General features: G+C 44.1%; 1 protein-coding gene across 1 annotated transcript; it reads left to right on the plus strand.

The window, feature by feature from the left end:
• The first annotated feature begins 3,846 nt into the window (after positions 1–3,846).
• Positions 3,847–27,597, plus strand: LOC115348911 (vitellogenin-2-like). Its single transcript, XM_030032378.2, has 35 exons — positions 3,847–3,901; positions 4,263–4,283; positions 4,472–4,623; positions 6,340–6,591; positions 6,741–6,902; positions 7,056–7,204; positions 7,628–7,778; positions 7,886–8,043; positions 8,726–8,891; positions 9,803–9,928; positions 10,984–11,202; positions 11,617–11,834; positions 11,952–12,049; positions 12,476–12,600; positions 13,861–13,962; positions 14,565–14,684; positions 14,784–14,973; positions 15,315–15,408; positions 16,185–16,370; positions 16,575–16,719; positions 17,502–17,721; positions 17,810–17,985; positions 18,246–18,596; positions 18,945–18,992; positions 19,154–19,240; positions 20,349–20,561; positions 20,654–20,796; positions 22,138–22,276; positions 22,993–23,128; positions 24,313–24,499; positions 25,813–25,904; positions 26,385–26,482; positions 26,618–26,777; positions 27,167–27,328; positions 27,482–27,597. Exons 1-35 carry the CDS (start codon positions 3,862–3,864, stop codon positions 27,595–27,597), a joined length of 5,202 nt encoding a protein of 1,733 aa, XP_029888238.1. The 5' UTR covers positions 3,847–3,861.
• Positions 27,598–27,866: the final 269 nt, after the last annotated feature.

Here is a 27,866-nt window from a genome sequence, read left to right on the forward strand (position 1 = left end):
CACCCTCTGCAGCAGCAACGCAGCCGCGGTGCTCCGCGATAACTACGCGACATGCCAGTGCTGCCATAGGGAACAGCAAGATCAGGGAATAAGCCTGAATCTCATGCCACTGGACAAGGCTGCTCTGAGGGAGTCAAGAACATGTTATGTTCCTGATGCGCCACATGCAGAAGCTAGCGCAAATCGGGGCCTTTGAACAGGACGCGGTGGAGTTAACCGAGTATACTGCCTGCCAAAGGGTCCGAAGCAGAGCCAGGCTGTGGGTGAGATGCCCCAGCCTCTGTGCCCAGCGAGAGCCCTCGCCGTGGCCGCCGTCAGCAGGTGGGCTCTGCCTCCTGCCCAGTGCTGCGGGTCTGCGTGGGCACGGTGAGGGACGTGCTCGTCTGCTGTGAGCTCTGGAGCCCAAAGGATTCCAGCGGATCCGGAAGATGTTTTCTGCTTACCCCTAAGGCCGTGCTTGCAGGCTGAGTATGCATGCTGGGTGAATTTGTTTCTCAGAGAATAGCCTAAGGAGATGGTGTAGACATAACCATCGATGTCAAGGAGATTGTTGGCAGCTTAAGCCATCGGGAGTTTTGCACAAATTTCAATAGAAATGCTATTGTACTTTCTTAAGTTTATCTGCCTTAATTCATCAGCATTCTCCCAATTAACACACACACACACGTCCAGCCATTCTTATTACTGACTGAACACACATTCATTTTTTATATTGAAGTTTCTTAATGCAAAGCAGAGTGTGATCCTACTGAATTGTTAAAAATGTAGATCTGCAGTAAATTAATTAAAAGAGAAGCAAGTTATTTGGTTCTTAAAATTAGTAGAAACCAATGAAGAAAAATGGCACTTACCTATGACCATGTGGGGTGGAGAGGTAATCACTGGCTAGTTTTTGGAAACACTTGAGAACGTTCTGTAAAAATTGTGTTGTTTTGCTTTCCCCAGCAGCCTTGGTACCTTCCATGGATGCACGTATGTGAGGCTCTTTGTTGTTCGCGTGTAAGTTCCACAGTTTGGAAAGGTCATGTCCTTAGTACCAAAGGGCATATGTTTGAAAGACAGGTGTAAATATACAGTTATATAGAGTTTAAATGCTGTCACGGTACCTTGCGCTGCACAGTGGTGGGGAGCTGACAGCAGGCGGTGTTTGGGCACTACTGGGCAGCAGCGGCAACGCAGTGAGCTGGTGGGTTTGCTGCTTGCCTGGAAGTCCCACGGAGCAGCGGTGGGAAGCACAGCCTTTCTGGGTAACCCCTGAGGCTGAAGCCGGCAGAAGCCGGGGCTTGGCATGACCCCCAGAGCCGGGACCCCCGGGGGGCTGCGGCATGAGCTCCCGGCTCCCGTGGGGCCAGCCCGCGGGGCAACCCTCTGCCCAGCCTGCCGAGGCGGGAACACGGTTTTGGGGGGACTCTCGTCTTCCAACCCCGTGCTCAGGTGGGAGGGGTGCGATAAGCTCAGCAGTAACGCCCTGGCAGGAGACCTGCGGGTGAGCATCCCCCGACCACCACGGCAGCCGGAGCACCCGTGGGACTGCGGGGGGACGTGTGCTGAGGGTGACCACCTGGCGAAGGGCTGCGGGAGGCCTCAGCCAGCCTCTGCCCCTCTGCCCCGCTGCCGCTGTGGAGAGAGCCGAGCACAGCTGGAAGGAAACGCTGTCCAGGGCAGGTCCTGGGCACAGCAACGTTGTTCATCACCCTCGCAATTTTCTTAGGATTTTTTTTTTTTTTCCCTTTCTCTTTTTAATTGAGGTTACATCCTTTGGAGAAATATGAAGCGTGAAAGAGCTGTGAGTGTTTGTGGGGACAGGCTGGGATTTGAAATCGTTCTTGACATCCTGGAGAAATGATCTAGAAAATATGAGGGTTTGGTTCTATAAAGAAACCCCCAAAGGCGAAGCCCTCCCCAACAAACAGGTTTTGCAGAAAGCACAGACGATCCTTCCCCGCGGCAGCAGCACGGCCGGGGTGGCCGGGGATGTAGCGTTTGCTGCCCAAAGCGGAGGGGGGGGTGGGATGGGGGCGAGACTCTGCAAGCCCTGGGCTGGGGGTTTTGGGGAGACTCTGCCCTTGCAGCTGGGCACAGCCCGTACAGCCCCCAGGGAGGACCCTTATTTCGAGGAGTGTTACGGTTCGTGGTGTCACTGTTATAGTGTGGTGTTTTAGGGATATTGAGTTATAATTTTGAGACACTGAATACAAGTGTTGTTGCATTTAATCTGCCATCACAGCAGCGCTCTTCTGCCTGCACTAGCGCTGATCTCAAGTCCTCGCTGTCCGCAAGGTGTTTTTTTTTAAAAAAAACCTGTGCAACTGCATATAGTTATGCCATAATATATTAGCTTTTGAGCCTCAATTACCAGTTACCAGTAGCTGTATACTCAAATCCTTCAGCTACATTTACCATTTACCAAATCTCCAAAGACGTGACACAACCCAGTAGTGAATGGCTTGGCTTTTCTATCACGTGCCATCAGTTTTACAAGGGAAGGGGTTAAAACAAATGGGACCAGAATATAGTGCCAGTAAAAACACGGCGAAGTATTTGCCATGCTTCAAAACTGTATTTTTTATACCCTATGGATGCAATCTTTGATCTAGGAACAAAATCCACAGTTCGCCAGACATTATAAATTATATCCCAACTGACAATTATAAAAAAAATCAGCTGAAGAGCATTATGAAAACCAAGCTGTCTTGGGTAGGAGCCACAGATGTGTTGATGAGAAACGGAATCCAGTCCCTTCCCGCCGTCAGCTGGGCAGCAGCTTCGGTTCCCCACGCACGGAGGAGAAGGTGGGTGAGCGAACGGTGGTTGCGTGGCACCAACGTGAACCCCTCAGTGCCAGGGCTGCCGTAACCCTCCTCGTGCAGGTTCCTGACGGGAGCGGTGCGGGTGGCTCCGTCCGCTCCGGCTGAGCCCAGCTCCGTGCCCCAGCTGCCGGGGTCCGGGGGACCCGGGGCCCAGGCCAAACCCTGGAGCCAAGAGCAGCCCGGGGGACCTGTGGGGCTGCCTCCAAAGGGACAGGGAAAACCACCGAGGGGAGAAGGGGGCTCCACCGTGGGGTGAAGATGCCGCCCCTTGTTGCGTGATGTGAAAGGCGTTTGGGCGAACCACGCCTCGTATGCCTTTGTAATCCAAGACGTTTGTGTCTGTAACACCCGTCAGCCTCGCCTGTTCCACCTCGCGGGGCAACCCTCACCAGCAGTCCTCTATGGCTAACGGCACCAGTGAAAGGGGCTGACGTGTTAGCCCTGTAAGAGAAGGCAGGCGAGAGAAGCGTGAACGTCAGCGGCGTTTAGCCGTGGCCTTTGTGACAATGACGGGAGGTTTGTGTTACTGGGTGAAGTCCCCGTCCCCAGAGCGCAGCGCTGTGGGTGACAGCCTGTCCCGCTTGCAGCAGGGTGGGTATCGGCATGGTGTCACAGGAGGGCTGCCCGGGGATTTTGCACAATCCTGCTGGGGCACTATCAGTTAGATAAGCTGTGTGCCTTATGGTCAGGTCAGGATAACCTGGGCAAAGTCAGCACAGACTGCAATAGCATTGGATGCTTCCAGCGAATTAGGATAATTAGTAATTTTTCTTATACAATAAATATTTTGGCTTTAACTCTATTTTAATACTTTCAAGCACTTGTTTCAGAAGGTACTTTCAGTGCATTCAGTTGGAGAAGTGAGAACAAAAGTGCTTGTGAAGGTTTTGGCTCAGCAATAACAGACGGTGCCTTGTCCCTTACCCCCTCTCCCTCGAAGGATGTGAGTGGTTGATAAAAAGTTGATAACTCAACAAAATTCACTGTGCCTGTTAATAATTCTTCTATAAAAGCCGCACACTTTCCCCTGCAGTCTTCAGTCGCTTTTAGCATGAAGGGACTCGTCTTGGCCCTGGTGCTCGCCCTCGTGGGTAAGTTGAAGCTTTACCAGCACTGCCGAGCCGTGATGTCCACTGTGGTCCTGAGCAAACTGCATCTCCTCAGGGCCTTTCAGGGTTATTTACAGCTTAATTTGCTGAAGCCCTTTTATGACTTCGGCCGTAAACTATTAGATTTCTGTGCCTAAGCTTAGCAGCAGGGGAAAAGCCGAGCAAGCAGCAGCTAGCAAGCGGGGCTGGCGTGGGCTTGGTGTCCCCGCGGTGTGGGGTGTACCCTGGGAGCCCATTACTGGTTGTTTGCCAACCGTTAGCACAATGAGTAAATGAATAATAAGTGAAAGGATCCACAGAGATGGGGGGTTTCTCACGCATCCTTCTCTTTTCTCCCACACAGGGGGCCAGAAGCAGGACCTCGGTAAGTGTGCTCCCACTGCCAGCACGCAGCTCCCACGCTGCCCTCCCCTACGGCCGTGCCTTGCCCGCCGCTTGCACCTATTTTGCGGCAGTAGCAGCCTCACCCTTCTTTGCCGGGATGGTTCCTGCACGTGCCATCGCAACAGTCATAGCGAAGGAGGTGTTTCTGTTATATTTTTGTTTCTGTAGATCCTGTTTTTCATACCGGCAAGACCTACTTGTATGGCTACGAGAGCTTCATCCTGCACAGACTGCCCAGCAGAGGCCTGGCGATGGCAGGGGTGAGGCTGACCTGCAAGCTGGAGATCAGCTACGTGTCTCACAGCGACCACCTTCTCCAGGTAAATCCCGACGGGCAGTGATGATTTCCCTAGCGTGGGCAGAGGTGCGGACACGGGCGCTGAGCTTTGCACCTCATACCCCCGAGCCGTGCTGGGGGAGAGCCGAGGGCACCGCTGGAGTGTCTGCAGCTGTAGCCAAACTGCTTTGGGTTACTGGTAGTGACCTACAGGCAGTGCCACAGGCTTCCTCGCAGCCCCCATCTCTGCGGGAGGGAGCCAGAGCTTCTCCAGCTCTGCTGCCATCAGTACCTGAGCCCCCTTGACTAAAGCTGCTTTGGGTTCACCTCCATGTGGAAATATGGCAGGCAGCTGCTTTAAAGAAATGTCCTTAGGATAGTTTTACTAACTGTCTTACTACTAACTAGCTAGTACTACTAACTTACTAACTAAGGTAACACTAAGCTTAAGTATGAAAATGAGAATTCAAGCATGAAATATCCATGTTTTTCAACCTGGTCTATAGCCTCAGAAAAGCTTGGTGCTGGAATTCAGATATCACATGAGAAAGTCCCATCTGTCTCCATTATCTTCCTTTTGATATTCTTCACATAGGTATTAATTCAAATGTGAAGAATTCTAATGGTAATACTTGTGCTTGGCATAATGATATCAGATCTGGAAGCGCTGTTACTCATTGAAAAGATTAAACGAAACAGCTTAAAATACTGGCATGGAATGAAAGACGACAGAAAAGGGATCTAGAAGACACCACGTGGGGAGAAAGCTGTAAGAGGGCACTTAGCGTTTATCCTAGGAGTTTGCTCAGTCTGTAATCCTCTGCATATATTACTGAAACAGCGTGAAGGAATACTTATTACCAAACCTTACACACTGCTGCAATTGCAGGCTCTGTGTAACCTCGCTAGAGTTGCTATAACTTTAGCAATTGCAGACAATAGTCTTGAGTAGGATTTAATTTGAGAAAATGTGACAAGAGGCAAGCGACCCTTGCATCATTGATTATAAATGCCTAAAATGAAACAGAGCACTAAACCCACACCATTTCCCTCTATGCAGGAACGTGTACTTCTGTGTTCAAGGGTGAGAGGTGTGCATGTATGTGTATGCAACTAGATACATATGTGCATGCAGGCACGCATTTCCCACTAGGTAGCAGTCAAGGACTTGTGCGCAAGCTTTGCAGCTTGATAAGCTCAAAATGATGACAGTCACTTCCAAAGAAAGAGATGTCATCTCCCGCTGGGCCATCTCCCATGTGAGGTCCTGCGGTCATCTCTGCTTCCCTATCAGCTGTGCCACGGCTGATGCCATGGCACTCTGGGACGTGCTGGACCTGGAGCGGCAGACAAAATAGTCCCCATGTGTTTAGGCAGGCAGCTTGAGCAATGGCTTGGCTGCCTTGCAGGCTGAAGGGAGATCGTCACCGGACATCTGGGGATAACGGGCGAGTATTCTTTCCATACAGATTGCTGGCAACTGGTGTTTCATTCACCCAGCAAGCCTCACCAGACTTGCTGAAGTTTTGAATGCTGCTTGCACAATCCTATTTTTCTGGCAGAAATCTTTCATGGAAATTGCATTTTCAAGGAGACTTCCTAGGCCCAGCACAGAGGCCCAAGGAGGAAAAAGGTTTCCTGCGGTGTTGGACAAGTGGCTTGTGTCTGGCCGTGGATTGGAAGTGCCCAGTTTCCCTGTTGTTGCACTATTTCAAATTGATGGTGAACAGGATGAAAGTTTTCCTAATTTTGTTCACAGATTCGGTCACCAAAGCTGGAGGAATACAATGGCTTCTGGCCCACAGACCCCTTCACTGCATCTTCGAGGCTCACAGAGACCATTGCTGCATGCTTCAGCCAAGCCTTTAAGTTTGAATACACCGATGGAAGGGTTGGAAGTATATTCGCCCCTGAGGACTGTCCCATCCTGTGCACTAACCTAGTGAGAGGGATTCTGAACATGATGCAGATAACCATCAAAAAGTCACAAAATGTGTATGAACTACAGGAGGTTTGTTTTTTTCATTCTGATTTTACTTTTATTCTCATTTTACTGTTATATAGTAATTTGCCTGTACATACACTTCCCATGCAATTTTTGTTGACCTATTTATTGCTGTTTCAAGTGGAAAGTTCATAGTGTTTAATCAATACTCACAGGCTGGGATTGAAGGCATCTGCCAAACCAGATATGTTATCCAGGATGACAGCAAGAATAACCGTGCCATCATTTCCAAAAGCAAGGACCTGATGGACTGCCAGGAGAAAGCGGTGAAGAACATGGGAATGGCATACATCCGCCCCTGCCCCACCTGCCCCCTGGTACGAGCAGCACGGAGCCCTGCTGCCATGCTCAGGCATAAGCCACTGCCAAACTCTTGTGCATCTCACTGACGCTAGTAGGGAGTTTGACTTGCCTGTGCTAATTAACTACTGCCTGTTCATATTTCTGAGTAGGTCTCTTTGCACTTCCAGAAAGTCAGAAACGTTAAGGGCACGGTGATGTTCACTTACAAGATGAAGTATGATGACAGCGGGGCCTTGATGACGTCTGCTGTGTCTGAGCAGGTGTACCAGATCTCTCCCTTCAATGAACCCAATGGGGCAGCAGTCATGGAGGCAAGGTAGGCACCGTGCATGTCCTTAGCGTAGCTGTGATTATCAGAGCCAGGAGGAGATGCCTAAAACATATTCACTGTTGATTTGTGAGTTAACAAGAAGCATCTGGCCTGTGGGCTGAAAAGGGCCAAGGCACCATACATCCCTCAGGATGCCCAGCCAGGTCCTGTGTCCTGCTGTTTGGGCGTTTTGCTGGGGCACCTGAAACATTTGTTCAACCTCTCGGAGACTTTGGTCAACTCTAACGAAAGCTCTCGCCAGTCCTATGACATTTCCAGATAATCCTGAGCAAGGCACAGAGAAGTGCATGATCTGTTTGTGGTCAATGCAATGGTCCTGCTGGGCACTCTGCTCCAACCGCTGTACGCGTCCTCCATGCACACAATGTGGTTAAAGGCTACTGATGCATTTCCTTCTTTCCCTTGAAGACAAGAACTGTCTTTGGTCGACATTAAAAGGACTCCCATCAGTGCACCAAAAACTCAGCTGCAAAACCAGGGGAGTCTTCGTTATCATTTCTCAGGAGAGCTACTCCAGATGCCAATTCCTCTAATAAGGATTAAAAATACAGATTTACAGGTATTAGAGGCTTACTTTTCATACTCTTTCATTGTTTATAAGGTTAACAGGTCATCACATAATTATTTTAGACATGGATCCTTCCAACTGTCTGTTTTTTCCCATAGTTAACGGAAATGCTGCGGCAATTAGTTCAGAATAACGAGGAAGGAGCCACTAAAGAAGCTTCAGCCAAGTTCTTACAAATGGTCCAGCTTTTTCGTATAGTGACCCTTGATCAAATTGAGTCTTTGTGGATGCAGTTTGCCAATGACCTTCCTTACAGGTAACTGTACTGCCTTCAGCCAGGATTTCAGATCAGAGGCTGTTGTGGTTTAACCCCAGCCAGCAACTAAGCCCCACACAGCCACTCACTCACTCTCGCACAGTGGGATGGGGGAAAGAATCGGAAGGGTAAAAGTGAGAAAACTCATGGGCTGAGATAAAGTCAGTTTAATAGGGAAAGCAAAAGCTACGCGTGCAAGCAAAGCAAAACAAGGAATTCATTCACCACTTCCCATCGGCAGGCAGGTGTTCAGCCATCTCCAGGCAAGCGGGGCTCCATCACGTCTAACAGTTACTTGGGCAGACAAACACCATCACTCCAAACGTCCCCCCCTTCCTTCTTCTTCCCCCAGCTGTATGTGCTGAGCATGACGTCCTATGGTCTGGAATATCCCTTTGGTCAGTCGGGGTCGGCTGTCCCAGCTGTGTCCCCTCCCAACTTCTTGTGCAGCCCCAGCCTCCTCGCAGGTGGGGTGGGGTGAGAAGCAGAAGAGGCCTTGGCTCTGTGCAAGCACTGCTCAGCAGTCAATAAAACATCCCTGGGTTATCAACACTGTTTCCAGCACAAATCCAAAACACAGCCCCATACCAGCTACTATGAGGAAAATTAACTCTACCCCAACCAAAACCAGCACAAAGGAATACTGGGCAATGGGGGTAATGAATCCTCCTCTCCCTGGCAGGCACTGGTTCCTGAGTGCCATCTGTGCTGCTGGAGCTACGGACTCATTCAGATTCCTGAAGCAAAAAATTCATGATGAGAAGCTGAACATCTGGGAAGCAGCTGCGACTCTCCCTCTCGCCTTCCATTTTGTTACACCCAACAAGCAAACCCTAGAAGTTGCCTCAGTGAGTACAGATCTGTCGTGGTTTAACCCCAGCCAGCAACTAAGCCCCACACAGCCACTCGCTCACTCCCCTATTGTGGGATGGGGGAGAGAATAAAAAGGGTAAAGTGAGAAAACTCGTGGGCTGAGATAAAATCAGTTTAATAGGGAAAACAAAAGCTGCACAAGCAAGCAAAGCAAAACAAGGAATTCATTCACCACTTCCCATCGGCAGGCAGGTGTTCAGCCATCTCCAGGAAAGCGGGGCTCCATCACATGTGACGGTTACTTGGGCAGACAAACGCCATCACTCCAAACGTCCCCCCCTTCCTCCTTCTTCCCCCAGCTGTATGTGCTGAGCATGACGTCCTATGGTCTGGAATATCCCTTTGGTCAGTCGGGGTCGGCTGTCCCAGTTGTGTCCCCCCCCCCAACTTCTTGTGCACCTTCCTTTTATGTCCCTCTCACTCCTTTTTAAAGGTGAATTCACAGGATTGTAAGTGAAAGATGCAACATATTTCCTTCTAAATTTGTAAAATGCAAGGTGTCAAGAAAAATGGGAAATGCTTTAGAAAATGTTTCCAAACTCTTGTTGCCAAAATTTTTTAATGGCTTTGGTATTTGATGCTAAAACCCACAAATACTAAGAAAATTTCTATTGATTTTTTTTTGCCCAAATAATTTTTATTTTTAAAAATAGACAAACTCAAGAAAATAATATCATCTAACCAAAGTCTAAGGTACATACAGTATAACTGGAGCAAGTCTATTAACTTTTATTGTAGCTGAATGACTAGCATTTGATTTAACTTCTGAAAATACTTATGAAAAATCCAAAGCAATTTTATCTATTTGTTTCTCAAATGTAATTTTCACTAAATACCAGCTCTAATTACTAGAAACATTAAAGACTGCTACTTCTTTCTTCTGCAGACTTTTTTGACCTGTCCCCAAATCGAGAAAGCACCAATGCATCGAATAATTGTTTACCTGGGATATGGTAGCATGGTAAATAAATACTGTGCTCAGACTTCACTTTGTCCAAATGAACTTCTTCAGGTAGGTGACTCTCATTTCTTATTCTTAAGGGGTGAAGAAATTTTTAAAATGCCTCTAATTTAGCTCTCACAATGCTGGCAATTATGTAACTCACTGTTTACATGCCTCACTCTTAGCTGCGATTGCCTGCAAAATTGCAAAGACAGAATGAAACACCAAGCTGATGCCTTTGACAAATCTGGTCTTAACAGTTCAGAATTTCAAATGTAAGTGGTAGAAGCTCGTGGGGATAATGGATCCTGTAAACAACCTGAAACTGAGTTTTGGTATGACAAATTTAAGATTAAAGCAAAATAATTATGATTCTTCTCTCTAATTTTACATTAGGTAAAGTGTACTTAAAAATGTATTTAAAAGGCACTAAAATGTGAATATAAGCAAAGCTCTAGATATGTCATAGGTTAGGGCTTCCAAAGAGGCCCTGCTACATAGTTGTGTATCACTGTCAGAAATATTCAGGACATTGTCCTCGGACTATGCAGCTGTGGCTCCTTACTCAGAAGGACCACAGCGCTGAGATGGCCTGTTGGTGTCTGACATGTTTAATCTTCCAAAAAAGACTGAAACAAAGCCAAGCCACCAGAAGGGTAATTTGTCTTCTCAGAACAACAAAACTGTTTAAGTAAACTTGCTATCGCTATAGGAAGTGAAAAATATGCAAGCGTAATCCCGCAGCTGCACAGACCCTGGGCGCTGCAGGCTGACAGGGCTGGTGGAGGTGTCCCAGGGGACAACGACTGAACCCGGCATCAGCTCAGGGCTGCTCTTGAACTTGCAACAGACTCTCTGGTGCAGGTATCTACCCAGGATTATCTCCTACACTCAGGCTTAGGCACAATTTAAAATCAATTACAACACTGGGTAAGGAGAAAACCAAGTTTGCTTGTATGTTCCACATTTGGCTTCCCGATATTGATGGTGAGATATTTCCCGGAAGAAAAATCTGAACAGCTTTATTCTGGGCTTTGCACCAGCATTTGTTTTGCTTGCTATGGCAATGCGTATTGTTATGCATTATTGCAAGATAAGATTAACACAGTCTGCTCTGTTTTCAGCCACTCCACAACCTTGCTACTGAAGCCACCAGCAAAGGTGATGCCAAAGACATGGCTTTGGCCCTGAAAGCCATTGGCAATGCAGGAGAGCCGGCCAGTATCAAACGCATCCTGAAGTTTTTGCCAACATTTTCCCCAGCTGCAGCTTCATTACCAAACAGAATTCATGCTAATGCCATGTTGGCCTTGAGGAAAATTGCCAGAAAAGACCCTGTAAAAGTAACTGAAATTATTATTTAAACAAATGTCTTAGAGGGTATGATTTGGGTTGACTTAGTGATTCAGGAATAATAAAGCCATCAGGTAATGTTAGCAACTCTGGGCAGATTTCTCAGTTACTGGTCTTCCTCTTGCCCATGCTACAAATTCCTGACATCACGCCATCCTTGCTGATATCCTGGGAAAGAAGTTGCTTTAGTTGCTGTAACACTGGGCCCATTACTAATGGCTGTTTCTTCCAGCCCTGTTCACTGTGCACGCAGCAATATCTTCATTTTCAGTGACAGGTCCCATGCTCAAGTCTCTGTTTAGGGTTTTGTTTTCCATTCACTGCAGATCATACATGCATGGTTTAGGAACCACTTCTCACTGAGAAGTTATAAGGTACTCACAGATTGTACCTTCCTCCTGTAGGTAAGGGAGATCGCCCTCCAGGTCTTTATGGACAACACACTTGCTCCTAACGTCCGAATGGTGGCTTGTGTTGTCCTCTTTGAAACGAAGCCCAGTCTTCCAACTGTAACAGCTATGGCCATCTCGCTGCTGACAGAGCCCAGCTTACAAGTAGCCAGTTTCACATATTCACACATGAAGGCTTTGGCAGTAGGCAGGATCCCACAGCTCTATAATCTGTAAGTAGAGGAAGAAGTACATTTTTTAGTAGCAAATGGTGATTTTATTCCGGCAGTTTTCTAAGGTTTTCGTCACAGTCAACTGTCTTCATATGATTTTAACTCTTTATTACTCAGATCTGCTGCTTGCAACATTGCCATCAAACTACTGAGCCCCAGACTTGACAGGCTGAGCTATCGTTACAGCAAGGTCATCCATGTCGGCGATTATTCCTGTGAGTACCAGGTGCCCTGTTCACTGCTTCAGCTTATGTAGCCAAATTCTTCTATTGTATTCTGTGATTTTCATCCAAAATCCAATCACAGGCTGTGAGTTTAGTGCGCTCTTGAAATAAAAAAAGCACAAGAGCCTCCTAACATGCAAAATCCCCTGAGGGTGTTCTGCTCCTCGCTGGGTATCTGCTGGGGAAAGTGGTGCTTGCACATGGATTTAGGCCTCCTTCTTCAGTCACTGTGGTTGTGTTGACTCTGCCCTAGAACAAAGTTCTCCTCTTAAGGTTGCAAAATTGAGGACCTGTGGGACTGAATCCTGACAGAACCCCTTGTGATCTACTGTAGCATGTACCCTGAGTTGGCTTACATACACGAGACACCTCAGAGACCCTAACCAAAACTTCTGCTGCTTTTTATTCCTGTGATAGTTGAATATCTGGCTGGTGCCATTTGGAGGGTCTATCTAATGAACAGTCCCAGCACCATGTTTCCATCCGATATAATCACAAAAGTAAGAGGATATTATGCAAATACTGCAACGGATATTATTGAGGTAAGTAAGTGTTTCATTAAAACAGCCAGCTAGATGCAAGCCAGCTACGGACAGTATTACTTGTTGAGCCATTTGGACTGTGATGTAGTCTTTAACTCTGTCCTAGTTTCAGCTGGGATAGAGTTAACTGTCTTCCTAGTAGCTGGTACGGTGCTATGTTTTGAGTTCAGTATGAGAAGAATGTTGATAACACTGATGTTTTCAGTTGCTGCTAGTAGTGTTTAGACTAATGTCAAGGATTTTTCAGCTTCTCATGCCCAGCCAGCGAGAAAGCTGGAGGGGCACAAGAAGTTGGCACAGGACACAGCCAGGGCACCTGACCCAAACTGGCCAACAGGGTATTCCATACCATATGACGTCCCATCTAGTATAGGAACTGGGAAGTGGGGGCGGGGAATCGCCGCTCGGGGGACTAGCTGGGTGCCGGTCGGCGGGTGGTGAGCAATTGCACTGCGCATCATTTGTACATTCCAATCCTTTCATTATTGCTGTTGTCATTTTATTAGTGTTATCATTATCATTATCCGTTTCTTCTTTTCTGTTCTATTAAACTGTTCTTATCTCAACCCGTGGGTTTTGCTTCTTTTTCCCGATTTTCTCCCCCATCCCACTGGGTGGGGGGGGGAGTGAGTGAGCGGCTGCGTGGTGCTTAGTTGCTGGCTGGGGTTAAACCACGACAAACTCCATCTCTGTCTGTGAGGGCGGATGTGGAAGAGAAAAATTAGACAGTAATTATGATTTTACTTAGGCTTCTTCTTTTATTTGGGCTTCTTGACACATACATTCATCAATGAACACATTCAGTATAGTCATGAAAATCTAGGAGAGCAGAGGAAAGCTTACGCAGCAGAACATTCATCTGCCCACATGAAGTCACATGGCATCTAGGGTATTTTGCATAAGTACAGGGAAGTAGCATCTGAAATTAAATTTCAGCCAGCAGCGCAGCCAGAGCAGCATGAAACTCCATGTAACAGCGTGCAGGTATTTACTCAGCTGCTTGGGCAAGCTTTGCAGCCTGGGCTGAGCTCTGCACTGCCCTAAAATTATTCCTGCTGACTGATTCAAAGCTGGCTCAGCACGTCCTCAGCATCTGCAACCATAGCTTGCAGTCATCTGCCAGGTAGACATAGCCTTATAAGTGCAATGGCTTCATGAAGTATGTATTTAGACTGGCCTTGGTGAGTGTAATACTAGGCACAAAGGGTTTCCTGGGCTCTCTTGTCCTTGGGCTGTGACGCCTGACTCTGTTTCCTACAGGTGGCTCTCCAATCACAAGGCCTAACCAAGCTTATCAGGAAGCAGAATATTCCCTTTGCTGAGTATGATACATACAGGACACTGAAGGAACTCGGTAAAACGGTATGTCTCCACACACCCTTCTGATCTGTTTGCAATACACAGTTACCGCCAGCGCTGGGATGGCATCACCCACCCACCCACCGAGCCATCCCTTTGATGTTTCAGAGCAAAAGGAGTCAGTCATCCTGTTTGGTCATGAAAAGATGAACTTACATTGTACTTAGGCTGTCAACAGATGCCACCTTTTCACTCAACATGTGTCAGCCCTTAATGTACAGTACAAAAGATGATGATGCTGGGAGCCAAACTTCATGTGTTTTACAGTGTATGTTAAAACACAGTAAGTGGTTGCTCTTCTCTTTTAAAATGATTACTGAACAAGATTTTTGTTCATCAGTCCTCAGGTGTCACCCACTACTTACAGCAGCAGAAATTACCAAGTCCTTACTTCATTCTTACATGGGAAAAATCCCACTGAAGTCAGTTATGCAACATAAAAAAGGCCACATTGGTTCAGACCTGTAAGATGTCTATTAGTTTTTTGGCTAAGGAAGCACAGTTAGCATCCCTCAGATGGGATCTACTCTTTGCTAATACATTACTGATTTTAAGTGACATTATCTGCTTCTTCCCTTTCTCTCCATCTCTCCTTCACACCACAGCTTCTGGGATGGAAAGAACTGCCTCCCGAAGACCCTCTGGTGTCCGCTTATGTCAAAGTATTGGGCCAAGAGATCGCCTCTGTTGACATTGATAAAGATGCCATTCAGCAGATCATGGTGGTACTGACAAGGCTGTTGTCTTTTTTGTCTGCGATGCTGAGTAATTTCCCTTCCCTGTGTCTTCTTACCTACTTACCTAACCTATTTCTCTGTTTTCAGAGTCTAACTGGATCATCAAACTGGCAGCCAGTGGTGAAAAAAGTGGTGGAAGAGGTCCAGCGAGGTATTTCAGGCCGATGGACCCTGCCGGCAATGGTGGGCGAGCTGCGGCACATTGTCCCCACGGTGGTCGGCGTGCCGCTGGAGCTCAGTCTGTGCGGTGTTGCGCTGGCCCAGGCTGCGGCTGACGGTGAGCTTGGGATGCTAATCTGAGCAGTTTCCCCACAATAATTGTGGATCCAATCCCTCCGCTGAAATTAAATCCCTCTATAATCTTGAAAAATATTCTTGTAATATGGAAACATTAGTGTCCAGCTACCTCCAAAAGGTTTGAGAAGTAATTAGCATGTTTCACCTTGGACATATTGGTATAACTCTGGTTTGGAGTAGCAATCTTTAAATAATCACGTAAAGTATTTCAAAATGTTAAAGCACTGCCCATGTGTTAACTACTATGTTTATTGAAAACATTGTATCATCTCCAGCATCAATTGTTTCTCTGTTCATATAATTCCTGTCTGTCTTTTGCAGTGGATATACAGATATCACCACCATTATCTGACAATTTTAGACCTTCACAGTTGCTGGAAACCAAGATGGATATTCATGCTGACATCAAGCCAAAGTAAAAATGATGTATCTTTTCACATACACACATAAGCCTTTGTATTTATATTTGAAATAGATATGTGATCGCATGTTGTTATATAGGGGTCTTACTTGTCCCAAATTTGGGATGGCTGTGCTAGTCCAGAGCAGTGAAGTTGTGAGAAAGCAACACAGTCAGCTGATGCTTTACAACCCTGCAAATGTAGCAATGTGCACTGTATCCCACAGGATGCTGTACTGTTCTGCCATTGCTAAAAATGCTCACATTTGTACCTCTTCAGTGACTAAAGATACTAAGCTGTGAAGATATATTTGCTTATGTATGAACAGGTTTTTACAAGTTCCACGTAGAATCGCATCACCACCTGGCACAAGCTGGGGGAATTTCAGGGGGAAAAGGAAAATGCTTCTGGATCTGCAAAACCAAATGCAAAAGCAACAGTACTAATATCTATAATAGTAATAATAATGATAATAATAATAATAATCGTGATAATAATAATAAACTAGGCACAACCTGAAGCTAGAAGAGTCTGGGGTTAGCTTGTCCTCAAGCAATGTATCAGTGACAAAGCAGTGAAAGGGCCCATGTTAGCTTTGTTCATCAGATAAATCCCTTCACCTTTTCCAGTGGCACTTCAGCCTTTTTTGATCTTGTTACGATACTTCTTCATCCATCAGTAATAGCTCTTACAATAAACAGAACAGTGTGAAAATGCAATTTTGCATTTCAAAGTTAAATATGTGCATATTAATCTGTAATTACGCATGTTTTTATTTCCACTCCTTCAGGGCATATTTTCATATGATTGCAATGATGGGGATTAATACACAATACTTTCAGAGTGGTCTTGAATTTCATGCAGAGTTCAGTGCCAACACTACAATGCAATTTGATGCCAAGATAAATATGAAAGAGAAAAATTTGAAGATTGAAACCCCTCCCTGCCATCAGGAGGTTGAGCTTGCAGCTGTGAGGTACAGAAAAGCTTGTTGCATTTTGCTTGTTATGTGTTACTGATTGTGATCTCCCTGTTAAAAAATCATGAACATACAGCTCCTTGTTAGGCCCTGCCATACCTCGGCAGCCACATAAAGCTTAGTATTGTCTTTTTTGCACCAGCAAAGACAGGTAAGCAAAATTAGAAGATGTTACTTGTGTGCCATTTATCACCTCCACAGGAGTGAAGTTTATGCTATTTCAAGGAACATGGAAGAAATAGATTACGAAAAGAAATCCCAGCTTCTCCCCAAAGGAGAAGTACCAAGTATCTCCAATGAGCCATTTCAGCCATCAGAAGGTTCTTCAAGACCTGGCAGCTGGAAGGTAAGGAGGCCTTTCACCATCAGTATTGCACAGGTAAAGAACAGACAGCTCCTCAGAGGGGCTGAGCACCTCCAACACAGCAGCTGGCTAACCAGGTTACAAACACAGAAACTGTGAGGCTCAGCAGGTGCCTGACATATCCCAAAACAAGCCTAACGTAAGTCCCAACGGGTTCAAGACATGATCATTCACAGTCTGCTCACTCTCATCATCTCATGCAGGTAGAGTTTGCTTTGACAGCATGTCTTCCTATTTCTTTACAGTCATGGGGAGGGTGTGTGAAATTCATATCCTTTGTACAATACCCGGGTTTTTCCAAGCCAGAGCAACGTGGGAAAGATGGCTCTTTGGCAGGATATACATTTTTCTTCCCAAATCCTGAGGTAATCCCTGCAGTGGATTGCAGAAGCCCATTCTCTTATGTGCTCTTCAGCTTCTGAGGCTGGAGTGGGAAGGATAGGTTGACTTGCAACAGGAGGGCTAGTAGCCCAAAACTGATGCAGAGAAGTAGCCCCTCCAAAGAGCTCTGCAGGTTCTCATTGGGAAGCATGCTTGGGAAAGGCTGCCTGGGAAAGGCTGGGCAGGAGAGCTATCCTCTTCCACAGAGCACTTTGGAGGAAACCCCACTGCTTCCAGTGCTTGGATCTCTAATTTTAAGCAACGCTTCCTTACTTAGGCAGGACTGCCATCATTCTCTTCATTAATAGGAGGAAAGACTTTAGGAGCTGTGACAATTTTTTTGTGGAAAATATCTTTATTTGTCATATTTTTGTTTAATGCAGCAAAGCAATATTCCTAGTGTGACATCCAAGCAAAGTTCAGAAGAAGCACATCACCACAGCGTAGGAGGAAGATTTTATGCACGCAACTTCTGTAGAAAATTTGAGAGTTTGGGATGTTCTGCTTGTCTCAGCCTAAAGTCACAAAATTCTGCTTTCTTAAGAAATACCTATCTGCACAAATTAGTTGGAGAACTTGAAGCCAAAATAGTTTTGAAGCCAGGTACAGTCATGACAACAAGCTTTTCTGTCAATCTCTGTGAATGCTGCTCAAGCAGCACAACCCTGGAATGTAAGTGTCTTGACTTTAGTTCACACAGATGCTGATATTGACAAAATACAGCTGGAGATTCAGGCAGGATCCAAAGCAGCTTCCAAAGTAATTGATGTAGCAAGCTCAGGGCCTAAGGAAGAGGATGAGACATCTCTGTACGAGGACATTCAAGCTAAACTGAAGAAGATTCTAGGCATTGAAAATGTGTTCCAGGTAAGAGCCTATGAGCATTGGAGGGGGAAATATTTTCCTATAAATGAAGCCAAGGGTTTCCATCGTGGAAAACTGGCATGAGAAAGCAAGGATTTTGGCTGGGAGGAATGGGTCTAGCTGAGTTCTGCTGTAGCTTCTGCAGTGTGCAGGGCCAGGAAGTTGTATTTCCTTGAAAGCCTGTGGTGAACAGCTTGTCTGACACCCAGAGGAACGTTACAGAACAAGCTATAAATTCATAACACTTTGAACTGTTTTTGGAGGTTGCAAATAAAACACGGCGCCGTAAGAAACGGATTCAGAGTAAAGAAAAGATTGCAGTTATGGACCTCTGGGCAAAACCCAGTGCAAGCCCCCTCTCCAGTTCATCCTCTTCTTCCACTGCTTCCTCTGCTGATGGTAAAGAGCCTGGAAATGAATACAAGAAAGATGAAATAAGGCAATCTGGGAAGAAGCGTGGCAGCAGCAGCAAGAATAGCAGCAGGAGCAGCAGTGGCAGGAGAAGCAGCAGCAGTAGTGTCAGCACTACTAGCAGCAAAATCTGCAGCAGCAGCAGAGAAGACCACTCTGGAGACAGGCACTGCAGTGAGGACACTGAATATTCCAACCAACAGGTAATTCACCCAGGCTAGAACTTTTTATATTTCTTGTAGTGAATACTTTTGTACATCAGGAAATTGTGCCTATAGAGCATGGACCAAAGAAAGAGAAAACAGACTGTTGAGGGTGGCTCACCTGTTGAGGTAACCACCTAGTAGAGCTTTTTCCCCTTTTTAACCTCTCCAGTTCTCTGAAGCATTTCAGCTCAGAAGTTTCACATTCCAGAAGATTTCAGTTTAAAATGTTTAAAGAATGTAATTTTGTTTTGCCTTTTTCCCATACTCAATACTGAACTTTTTAATGCATTTGTCAAAAGCCTTTGTATTCTCTTAGATCTTCTTACATACTATCTGTTTTCACAGGCAAATCTACCTGTTTACCAGTTTTGGTTCAAGCCAGCAGATAAACAGGTACATTTACTGCTTATACTATGAGCAGGGCCTACAACTGCTCTCACTAGCTTTGCTGCAATTGGAGCTTAGTTCTCTGAGAATAAAAATATAAGAAATTAATTCTGCAACAAATTCCAATGCTAAACAACATTCTTCAAGGTGATTCTCTGTTTCTGCAGGACCCAGGAAGGGAAGTCCTGAACTGCAACATCAGCTCCTCCTCTTCTTCAGTTAGTGGTGAAGGCATCTCTAGAGCCATGTCTCAGGTGAGTGTCTTAATCTACAAGAAATAAAAACATTTACTTTGGATTTCCAGTTATTGTATGTTTATACAGAATAGGAAAAATATGGTAATTTAGCATATTACATAATATATAGAAAGAAAACAAATTGTTTCCTGTTTTATAAAGGTGAGCACATTGGATAGCCATTGAATGTTTTTTAATATTCACTCAATACAGGCTATATTTTTAAATGAAACTGGAATGTATTGCTGAGTATGTTGAAATCTCTGTTACTCAGTAAATAATTCACTATAAAGAGGAGAACACTTTAGAAGTGCTGACCTGCTTGATCAGAAACTGGTTTCAGGTATATTTTTTATTGCATATCTCTCTGTAAAAGTTCAGGACTTGACTCTGCCACTCTTTTGTCCATTAGGTCTTCACTGCCAAGTATTTCTGTTCTTGTTAGCAAGACCATACAAGGCTTTTGAAAAGGCCTTGATTTTGCAGTAATGCTCCAACTTTGAGAGCAATCCAGGTGTTTATCCAGGAATGACTGCATAGTAAATAGTTAGTGGTCCCTGGTCCTTCTGTAAGAACTATTGTAAGAACTGATGGAAGCTCAGGTAGGGCAGTCACAGCCGGAGCGGGTGCTCCTGCTGGGCACAACGCTCCGACTTTGAACGGCGCCACGTGCTGCTCCTTGCGCAAGTACCCCGCTTTGGACTGCACTGAACAGATCCCTCTGTCAACACAAATTGTCACTGCTTTAAACAGGTGGTTAAATGAATTTTATCAGAAAGACTATTAGCTAAACTACCCAGCTGAGCTGGATAATATTGGTTCTTTATACAGTAGGGTCTTACTCCATACTTCCTTTTGTTACACTGAAATTACTTACAAAAAGATTCCTAACACTACTGGTTTACTTACTTAGGTCACAACAGGTCTCCCTTGAAAGACTGTGGCAAAACCATATATGAATTGAATAAATCGAGTGGTGGTCTATGATGCTGTCCCATACTTCACATAAAAAGACTTCCTGAACGAGAATTTTCCTTTACAAATATTTTTTATCTGTGGTTTTAATATAGTAATATTAATGCTTTGCTTATGTCTTTGGTCTCTATTTCCTCTCTACTGACTTAAGCCTAAATTCTTGGGAGACAGCAAGCCACCAATCCTGGCTGCAGTCCTTCGTGCCATCCACAGAAACAAGCAGCCGACGGGATTACAGCTTGTACTGTACACTGATACACAACCCATGAGATCAAGGATACAGATGTTTGTTTCAAGCATCTCAGGATCAAGTAGATGGAAACTCTGTGCCGATGCTTCAGCAATAAATTCCCATAAAGTATCGGTAAGTTTAAAATAATGATCAGCTCAAATGTAAATGAAATATAATGATCTTACTATGTTTTATACAAAAATATATATATTCCCCTCTACTAGGGTTCTCTTAAATGGGGTGAAGATTGCCAGGACTACCAGATTGCTACTCAGATTGCAACAGGGCAATATGCTGCTTATCCAGCTATGCAGGTGAAGCTGGAGTGGCCAAAAGTACCTTCAATAGTCCGAACAACTGCAAGATGGTGAGATTTTTACTTTAGTTTTTGAAAAATTCACCTGTGCCAATGCTCCAGATAATTACAGGTTCAGTTCTGCAATTTCTGAGCTAGAAAAATTCCCCTTAATCAGTATGATATTATAAAATCAGATTACATGTGTCTGTTTTTTCTGTGTATTCATTCCCTCAAAGTGTAGCGCATTTTAGTTTGCAGGAAAACTGCTTGAAACAAAGGAGATGATGGGATTCACCTAATCTATTGCAGACTTTAATTTAAAAGTGCCCAAATTAGGAATTTGATCTCCTGATGCTTCCTAATTGATGGAGGCTCAGAGCAGAAGCCTAACCTTGGTTCTTTGAAGGAGTCTGTCTCTTACTGACTGTACCGGGAGAGTAATTTCCTAATGTAGGCACCTTACCTCCGGCTTCTGAAGAAGGTGATACAAATACTTCCTACAAGGCTTGTTGTACACTAAATAGCAAATGTTGTGTGACACTCCGTGTAAGAAAACTATAACTGCTGGGTTCAGTTCACATATGTGTCTATCCATATACATATAGTATCTACTGTATTCATTCATTCATTGTATTCATACATGCATTTGCCCACAATAACATACACATCCATATCAAAGCCTAACCTTTTTTCATAGTGCTACCAAAATACAGACACATACAACTCAGTTATCTAAATATACATGCAACACAAGCTTTCACATTACAGGCATACAGGTGATTTGGTAAACAAATGTCCACTGAAGAGGATGATTTTTCATATTAGGTTGAATTACCTGAAGTGCTGTTATCTGCCCTTATTAGAGGGAATGAAACCATCCAATTGACTATCCTGGAGCAAAGCCACAGAACTCAGCTTTTTTCTGCTCTGAGACTACGCCTTTTTTAAAAGGAATATTTTCTGTATTTCTCTGTTTGAGTCCCAAGCCTGTAAGGGAACCCAATCATAGAGATCCCTCTGTCAACTCATTGACAGTGGGCGAAGGATCCTTGCTAAAAGCTACCATTACAGGACTGACACATTAGTATGAGGTCTTCTATTTTTTTGCATGTTAGTATTTTAGTTTTTATGTAATCCGTGCCTATTTTTAACTCTGAATGTGTTTAAAACAAGTTGGCTATACTTTTCATATCACTCTGCCATCCAGTCTCCTGAAGACTGTTTCAACTATTAACAGTTAAAACCTGCCTGCCCTTCCTCCCATACACAACATCATGTATTACCAAACCCTGATACAAAACATGTCTAACACAGAATGCATATTGCTTTATGGGGGTATTTTAGGCTGAATGAATAATAAACAGTTTTTTTCAAAGACAGAGCATTTTAATCACTTACTTCCTTTTCCAGGTTCTACTCATTTCTTCCAGGAGCTGCATATGTGCTTGGGTATTCCCAAAGGCAACAGCGTGGTCCCTCTCACTGGGCAACCTTGGTTATGGCTCTGACATCTCCAAGAACCTGCGATGTGGTCCTCAAGCTACCGGAGGTAACTATTTCCACTATCTTTTATCCTGGGGCATTCAGTACTTATGAAATCGAAAGTTAATGGCTTTTTTAACCCACTGATTTTTTTAAAAAAATTTATTAAACTATAAAGAAGCTCCCATCACAAAGACATTATACTCACGCAGTTAGTTCTTTTATGAAAATACCTTACAACACAGTTCTCTTTCTCATGTAGCATGCAAACACATGAAATAAGAAACAGGTTACAAAACAACCATCACGATTTACAGCACACTAACAATAACTTACTAAAAAGACCACTCCTCCCCAAATCTTCAGGAAGATGACAGGTTTTCCTGTGTCTTGGAAAAGATAATAAAACCAGGCCGTAGATGAGCATGATGGCCAAATAGCAGCCCTCAACATATAGGCAAGGAGAAGGTGTGCATCTCAGGTAAACGAACTGTTCAGACTGTGAGCAAATGTGATGTACAACTCCCCAGTAAGCTGCAAATTGGTGAATATCAAACTTCACTTATAGCCCTGCTATTCTATAGGTTGCAGATGTGTCAAACTGTAGAGCTATTTCATGCTCTAGACAGAGGACTTGATTTCTTTTTAGCTCTGACCTAAATCTAGATTCTAATTTAGATTTCAGTCAGTATGGTCCTCTTTGAACATTATAGGGAAACGCTACGTCATCTCTACACTGTATTTTGCATTTACATTCATGTTTGTTTTCTGACTGATTTTCAGCTCACAATTTACGACAGAGCCATCAGGCTTCCCCTGCCATTCCCTTCAAGTCCAGGTACACCGATTTCAACACTACCATCCTCTGACCGGAATGTCTTTTCCCAAGCAACACTTTCAGTCATTGAAAACCTTAAAGGTCAGCAATTAACTATCAGCACAAGCACTGGTTGACTTTGCAGATTTTGTAAATATGATTTATACTTTTGACATAACTTGAAATTATTTTACATTCACTTAAAAAATCAGTTGGACTTCAGATAGAAATAAACCCATCTTGAAATCTGTATGATTTTTCTGTATGAAAATCTGTGAGGCTGCAAAGATGTAAAGAAAAGGAAACTTATATTAGTAAGATTAAATATTCAGTTCCATGCCAAACAGTGATTCCAAATGCATCCATTCCCAAATGCATCCATTTCAGCTTCACTGCAGAGATTGCTTGTGAAGAAAAAAACATTACAAAATTTATGAGAGGGACATCTAAATGACCTCAAATTTGGGGTGTTCTGCTTGATTAGTGCTGTTATGTAGAAGCTAAAACAGCTTCAAAAGTATATTCATTAATCTCACCTCCTGCACTTGATTTTGAGGGGATTATTGTTTCATTAATGCTGTATTAAGAGCTAATCACATTATACTCACTTAGGGTAAATTTTAAATGGAAAAGCTTTATGTAATCCTGGGATAAGGAATCACATTTTGCTTGAGATCAGTGGGCTAATATCATACCTATGCATATTTCTTTGGTAAACACCAAAACTAGTCCATATTAATTAAAACTGCTGTAAAATAATTTCTAATCAGAGCTGATAGGATTTCCAACAAAATACCATTACAGTGAAAAAGCAAAAAGTTCACTCCAGAGTGGCTCTTTTTCCTCACCATCTTCTAACTACTTCTAATCCTGGTTATGACTCAATAAAGGTAGCAGCATTTTAGTGAATTTCCTCTAGTGTTAATATGTGAAGTGTTAACAACATTTGAGTAATTCTTTTGACTACAACAAAGTTACAAAAGCCAAAAGGCCACAAACAGAGAGTTGCACCAGCACCAGCTGTGAGCAGAATTTATCTCACACAACGACTGAATCATAAGTGTGTTGCGCTGCTGCCTGGGGACTGGCAAAGTTTTGCTTTTGTATTACTACAAATCCAATATCTCATCTGAAGGAATCATTTTGCTTTTACGTGGGAATAGGTAACACTGGAAAATGGTTTTGTTTTTGTTTTTGTTTTTTTTTAATTACGAATCTAAAATAGAGTAACTGTCTTATACAAAGTATAAAAGGCTTGCTTTTGACTGATTTTTTTTTTTTTTCAGCTCGTTGTTCAGTTTTCCAAAATACAATCACAACCTTCAACGGTGTTGAATTTAACTATTCAATGCCTGCAAATTGCTACCATGTCTTGGTGCAGGACTGTAGTCCAGAACTGAAATTCCTGGTGATGATGAAAAGACTTGAAGAGTCTGCTGACCTTACAGCAATAAATGTCAGACTTGCTAGCCAGTAAGTAATTGCAAACTTAATGACAAATAGATGTCAAGCTGAATATGCTATAAATGTGAAGACCAGATTGTTAGGGCAGATTGGTGCTAGCATATGACTCATGCAAAAATTACTGATGTCAATGGAAAGATTTCTTCTAGGAGTGCCACTGGGATTTGGGACCTTGTCTTTCAAAAGTGCTCCTGAAATATATCTGAGGTTCACAGTAACCTAAAGTCTTTACTGCCCAAAATTCTTCATTAATTTGTTAGCATTTAACCATCTCATTTTGGTTCTTAGTAATTAGGTAGACACATAAACCATAAATCCAAAAGGGACTATTGTAATCATTTAGTCTGGCCTCCTACACTAAGCTAATAATTAGAACTAATTAGCACCCACAATCAGCTCAGCAGAGATGTTGAGAAGTGGACATAACTAAAAAGGGATTTACTTATCCCAGATTAGAGGCACTCTCTTAGGTCGTCCCTTGGTGCATAATGTTCTAATTTATTTGAAATTAACTTAAGACACACTTTGTTTCATCTTGTTTCATCGCCTCTGCCATCATAGGTTCTTCTTTAAAAGTATAGTCTGATACTCTAAATTGTATGGGATTATGCATACCAAAATCATTGTAGGGAGTATTCTTCAAAGTGCCTAAATAGGCTTTGATCTGTAAGGTTTCATTACAAGTAATTACTTATTTCTGAAAATTGTGTAACTAACTGTGCCATAATGTTAGAGAAATGGAGAGAAACCAGTATTCTCTGCACCTGTTTTGTGGAAGAACAGAAGGATGCTTGTTTTATAGACTGTGTCTTTGTGATAAAGACATTCCTCCTCACTGTAACATTCCTGATCTTTTCATAAAACTGTATGGATGTGCTTTTGATGTGCTTGAGCTTCATATTTCTTCATTAGAGCAAACACTGCTCTGAAGAAAATACTACAATACACAGACTATTCAGGCTGTAAGAGAACCACTGTAGGGAATCCAATCTTCCTTTGAAATGTAAAGCACCTTCAATTTATGCGAACATAATAGCAATTATATTGTTCTGCGGCAAGGGTCCCTGTAGCCTGGTGTCTTCCTGCCTGAACCGTGGCCACAAGCAGACACTCCGAGATGAGTAAAGCCAGGGAAAGGTGTATTGTGAGCACTCCTGGCACGCTTTCCCAGGCTTTCTCAATCTTCCTCCCAAAGAGTAGTAGGTGATTCATGCCAGAATGATATGAGCATCCTGCAGTGTTGGTTCTACCAGGACTAGAAACTGTGAGCTGAGTAGAGCGAAGGACAAGCATTTGTTTATACTCATTTCCTTTACTTAAAGTGAGGTTGACATGTGTGTTTCCAATGGACTCATCCAGTTGAAGATTAATGGTGTTCAAGCCCCAACAGATGTTCCATACACATCTAATTCTGGTAAGAGACTCATCTTTATATTTTGTTTAATCTTTTCTCATCTTTTCAAGAAGGAGAGGACATGATCCTGCAATCCCCTCTCAAGATAAAGACTGCCCTAATTCGAGAAACAATGAGGTGATTTTAACATACCTTCATGCTAGCTTTCATAGGGGGCGGCAAGAAAGATGAGCAAAGAAAGAGGTGCTGATCCTGTGTATCTTTGCACAAACCTAATAACGCAACGCTGTGGTACCTTGTGCTGATCACAGAGACCCACAGAACAAGCATCTAGATGTGCCCTGGTCATGGCCACCCTTGTCACACGGCTTTGGCTTGTTCCAGGGCAGGGAGCAGAACGGTCTTTCTCATTTCCCCCATCTCTTTCAAGATACATTAGGGTCTGCATTAAGTCCCCAGGAATTTAACAAGTGGTTCAGGCTGGACCCTAAAACAATAGCTTCCTTTTAAAAGAAATCCCTTTTTGCTTTTTTGTTGCAGATGCAAGCATGCTGATCAGCAGCGAAAAGGAAGGTCTGTCACTAAAAGCCCCAGATTATGGCATAGATAAACTATATTATGATGGGCATAGACTTGAGGTATTTTTTAAAAATATTTTCAGTGGTTTTATTTTTAGAAGAAAAACATTTAGGTACATTTATTGTACATTTATTGTACATTTATTATTATTAAGTTTATTCATTATTAAGCACAATTTCTTTATTGCCACAAAGATTCAGGTTGCTTTCTGGATGGCTGGAAAAACATGTGGTATTTGTGGAAAATATGATGCTGAGAAGGAAAGGGAATATCAAATGCCCAGTGGATATTTAGCTAAAGATGCAGTGAGTTTTGGTCAGTCCTGGATCATTTCAGAAGACCCCTGTGCTGGAGGTACTAAGATTCTAATATATATATAATATATATCTAATATATATTCTAGGAGCCACTACTGCCCCTAAATGAAGTGCGGTCATAGTTTGGGTAAAGTTGAGTGTCAGTTGACCAAGGTTTTCACATGTATCTTTTCTGATTTGTACACCTGTGTCCTACCTAGATCCTATTTGGCAAGCCTCTGTCCTTGGGACTGTGCCCCACACACCCGATTTTCTCACAGCCTAAGCCATTGACAGAAAATCAACTCACTTAATCAGATTAGTTTCACGTCGCTTGCGTCTCTTGGTTCATCCACTGGTCTTAGTTGTTGGTAATTCCACAAATTAAGTCCAAAAAGTTATTTATATAAATTCTGTAGGTGCTTTAAGAGAATTCGTGTCTTATAGCTTGCAAGCTACAGCGCAAATTTGTCAAAATTGAGAAGCCGGTTGCGTTTGAGAAGAAGGCAGCAAAATGCTTCTCCATGGAGCCAGTCCTACGCTGCGTAGAAGGCTGTTCAGCAACCAGGACTGTTCCCGTCTCCGTGGGCTTCCACTGCGTAGCAGCTGGTGAGTGCAGAACGGGCACTGGTGCACAACACAACCCGTACGTCCGACTGCGATTCTGTGAAAAACCGGGAGGTTGTCCGTACTAACGCAGGAGTACCCCGATGTACAGAAACCCCCTCACGCGACCTCTTCTTCCTCGTCTCTCATTGACAGCCTCCACTCTCAGCCTGGAAGGGCAGACGAGGCCAGACCCGAAGTCCGAGGACGTCGTGAGCACAGTGTCTGCTCATACGGCCTGTTCCTGCCAACAACAGTCGTGCCCGGCGTGACGGGATCCAGCGCCACGGGATCCACTCAGCCGGGACGGCCCGCGGCCCTGCGGACACGGCTGGTTTGGGCGGGGAGGATAAGGCCCTGTCCCCTTCCGGAGAGCCGCCTTCTCCAGTTGTTTTGAAAACAATCACGGACACCCTTCGCCGGGTTGGGTCTTTTAATAAACCGTTGCTCTGTAAAACCGGTCAGTCGAGGTCGTTCCTGCCTGAACCAGCGGCTCCCCGGCGGCGGGCCGGCCCCGAGGGCCGAGCGCCGCCCACGGCCA

The sequence above is a fragment of the Aquila chrysaetos genome, chromosome 12 (genome assembly GCF_900496995.4).
Source record: "Aquila chrysaetos chrysaetos chromosome 12, bAquChr1.4, whole genome shotgun sequence".
NCBI lineage: Eukaryota > Metazoa > Chordata > Aves > Accipitriformes > Accipitridae > Aquila > Aquila chrysaetos.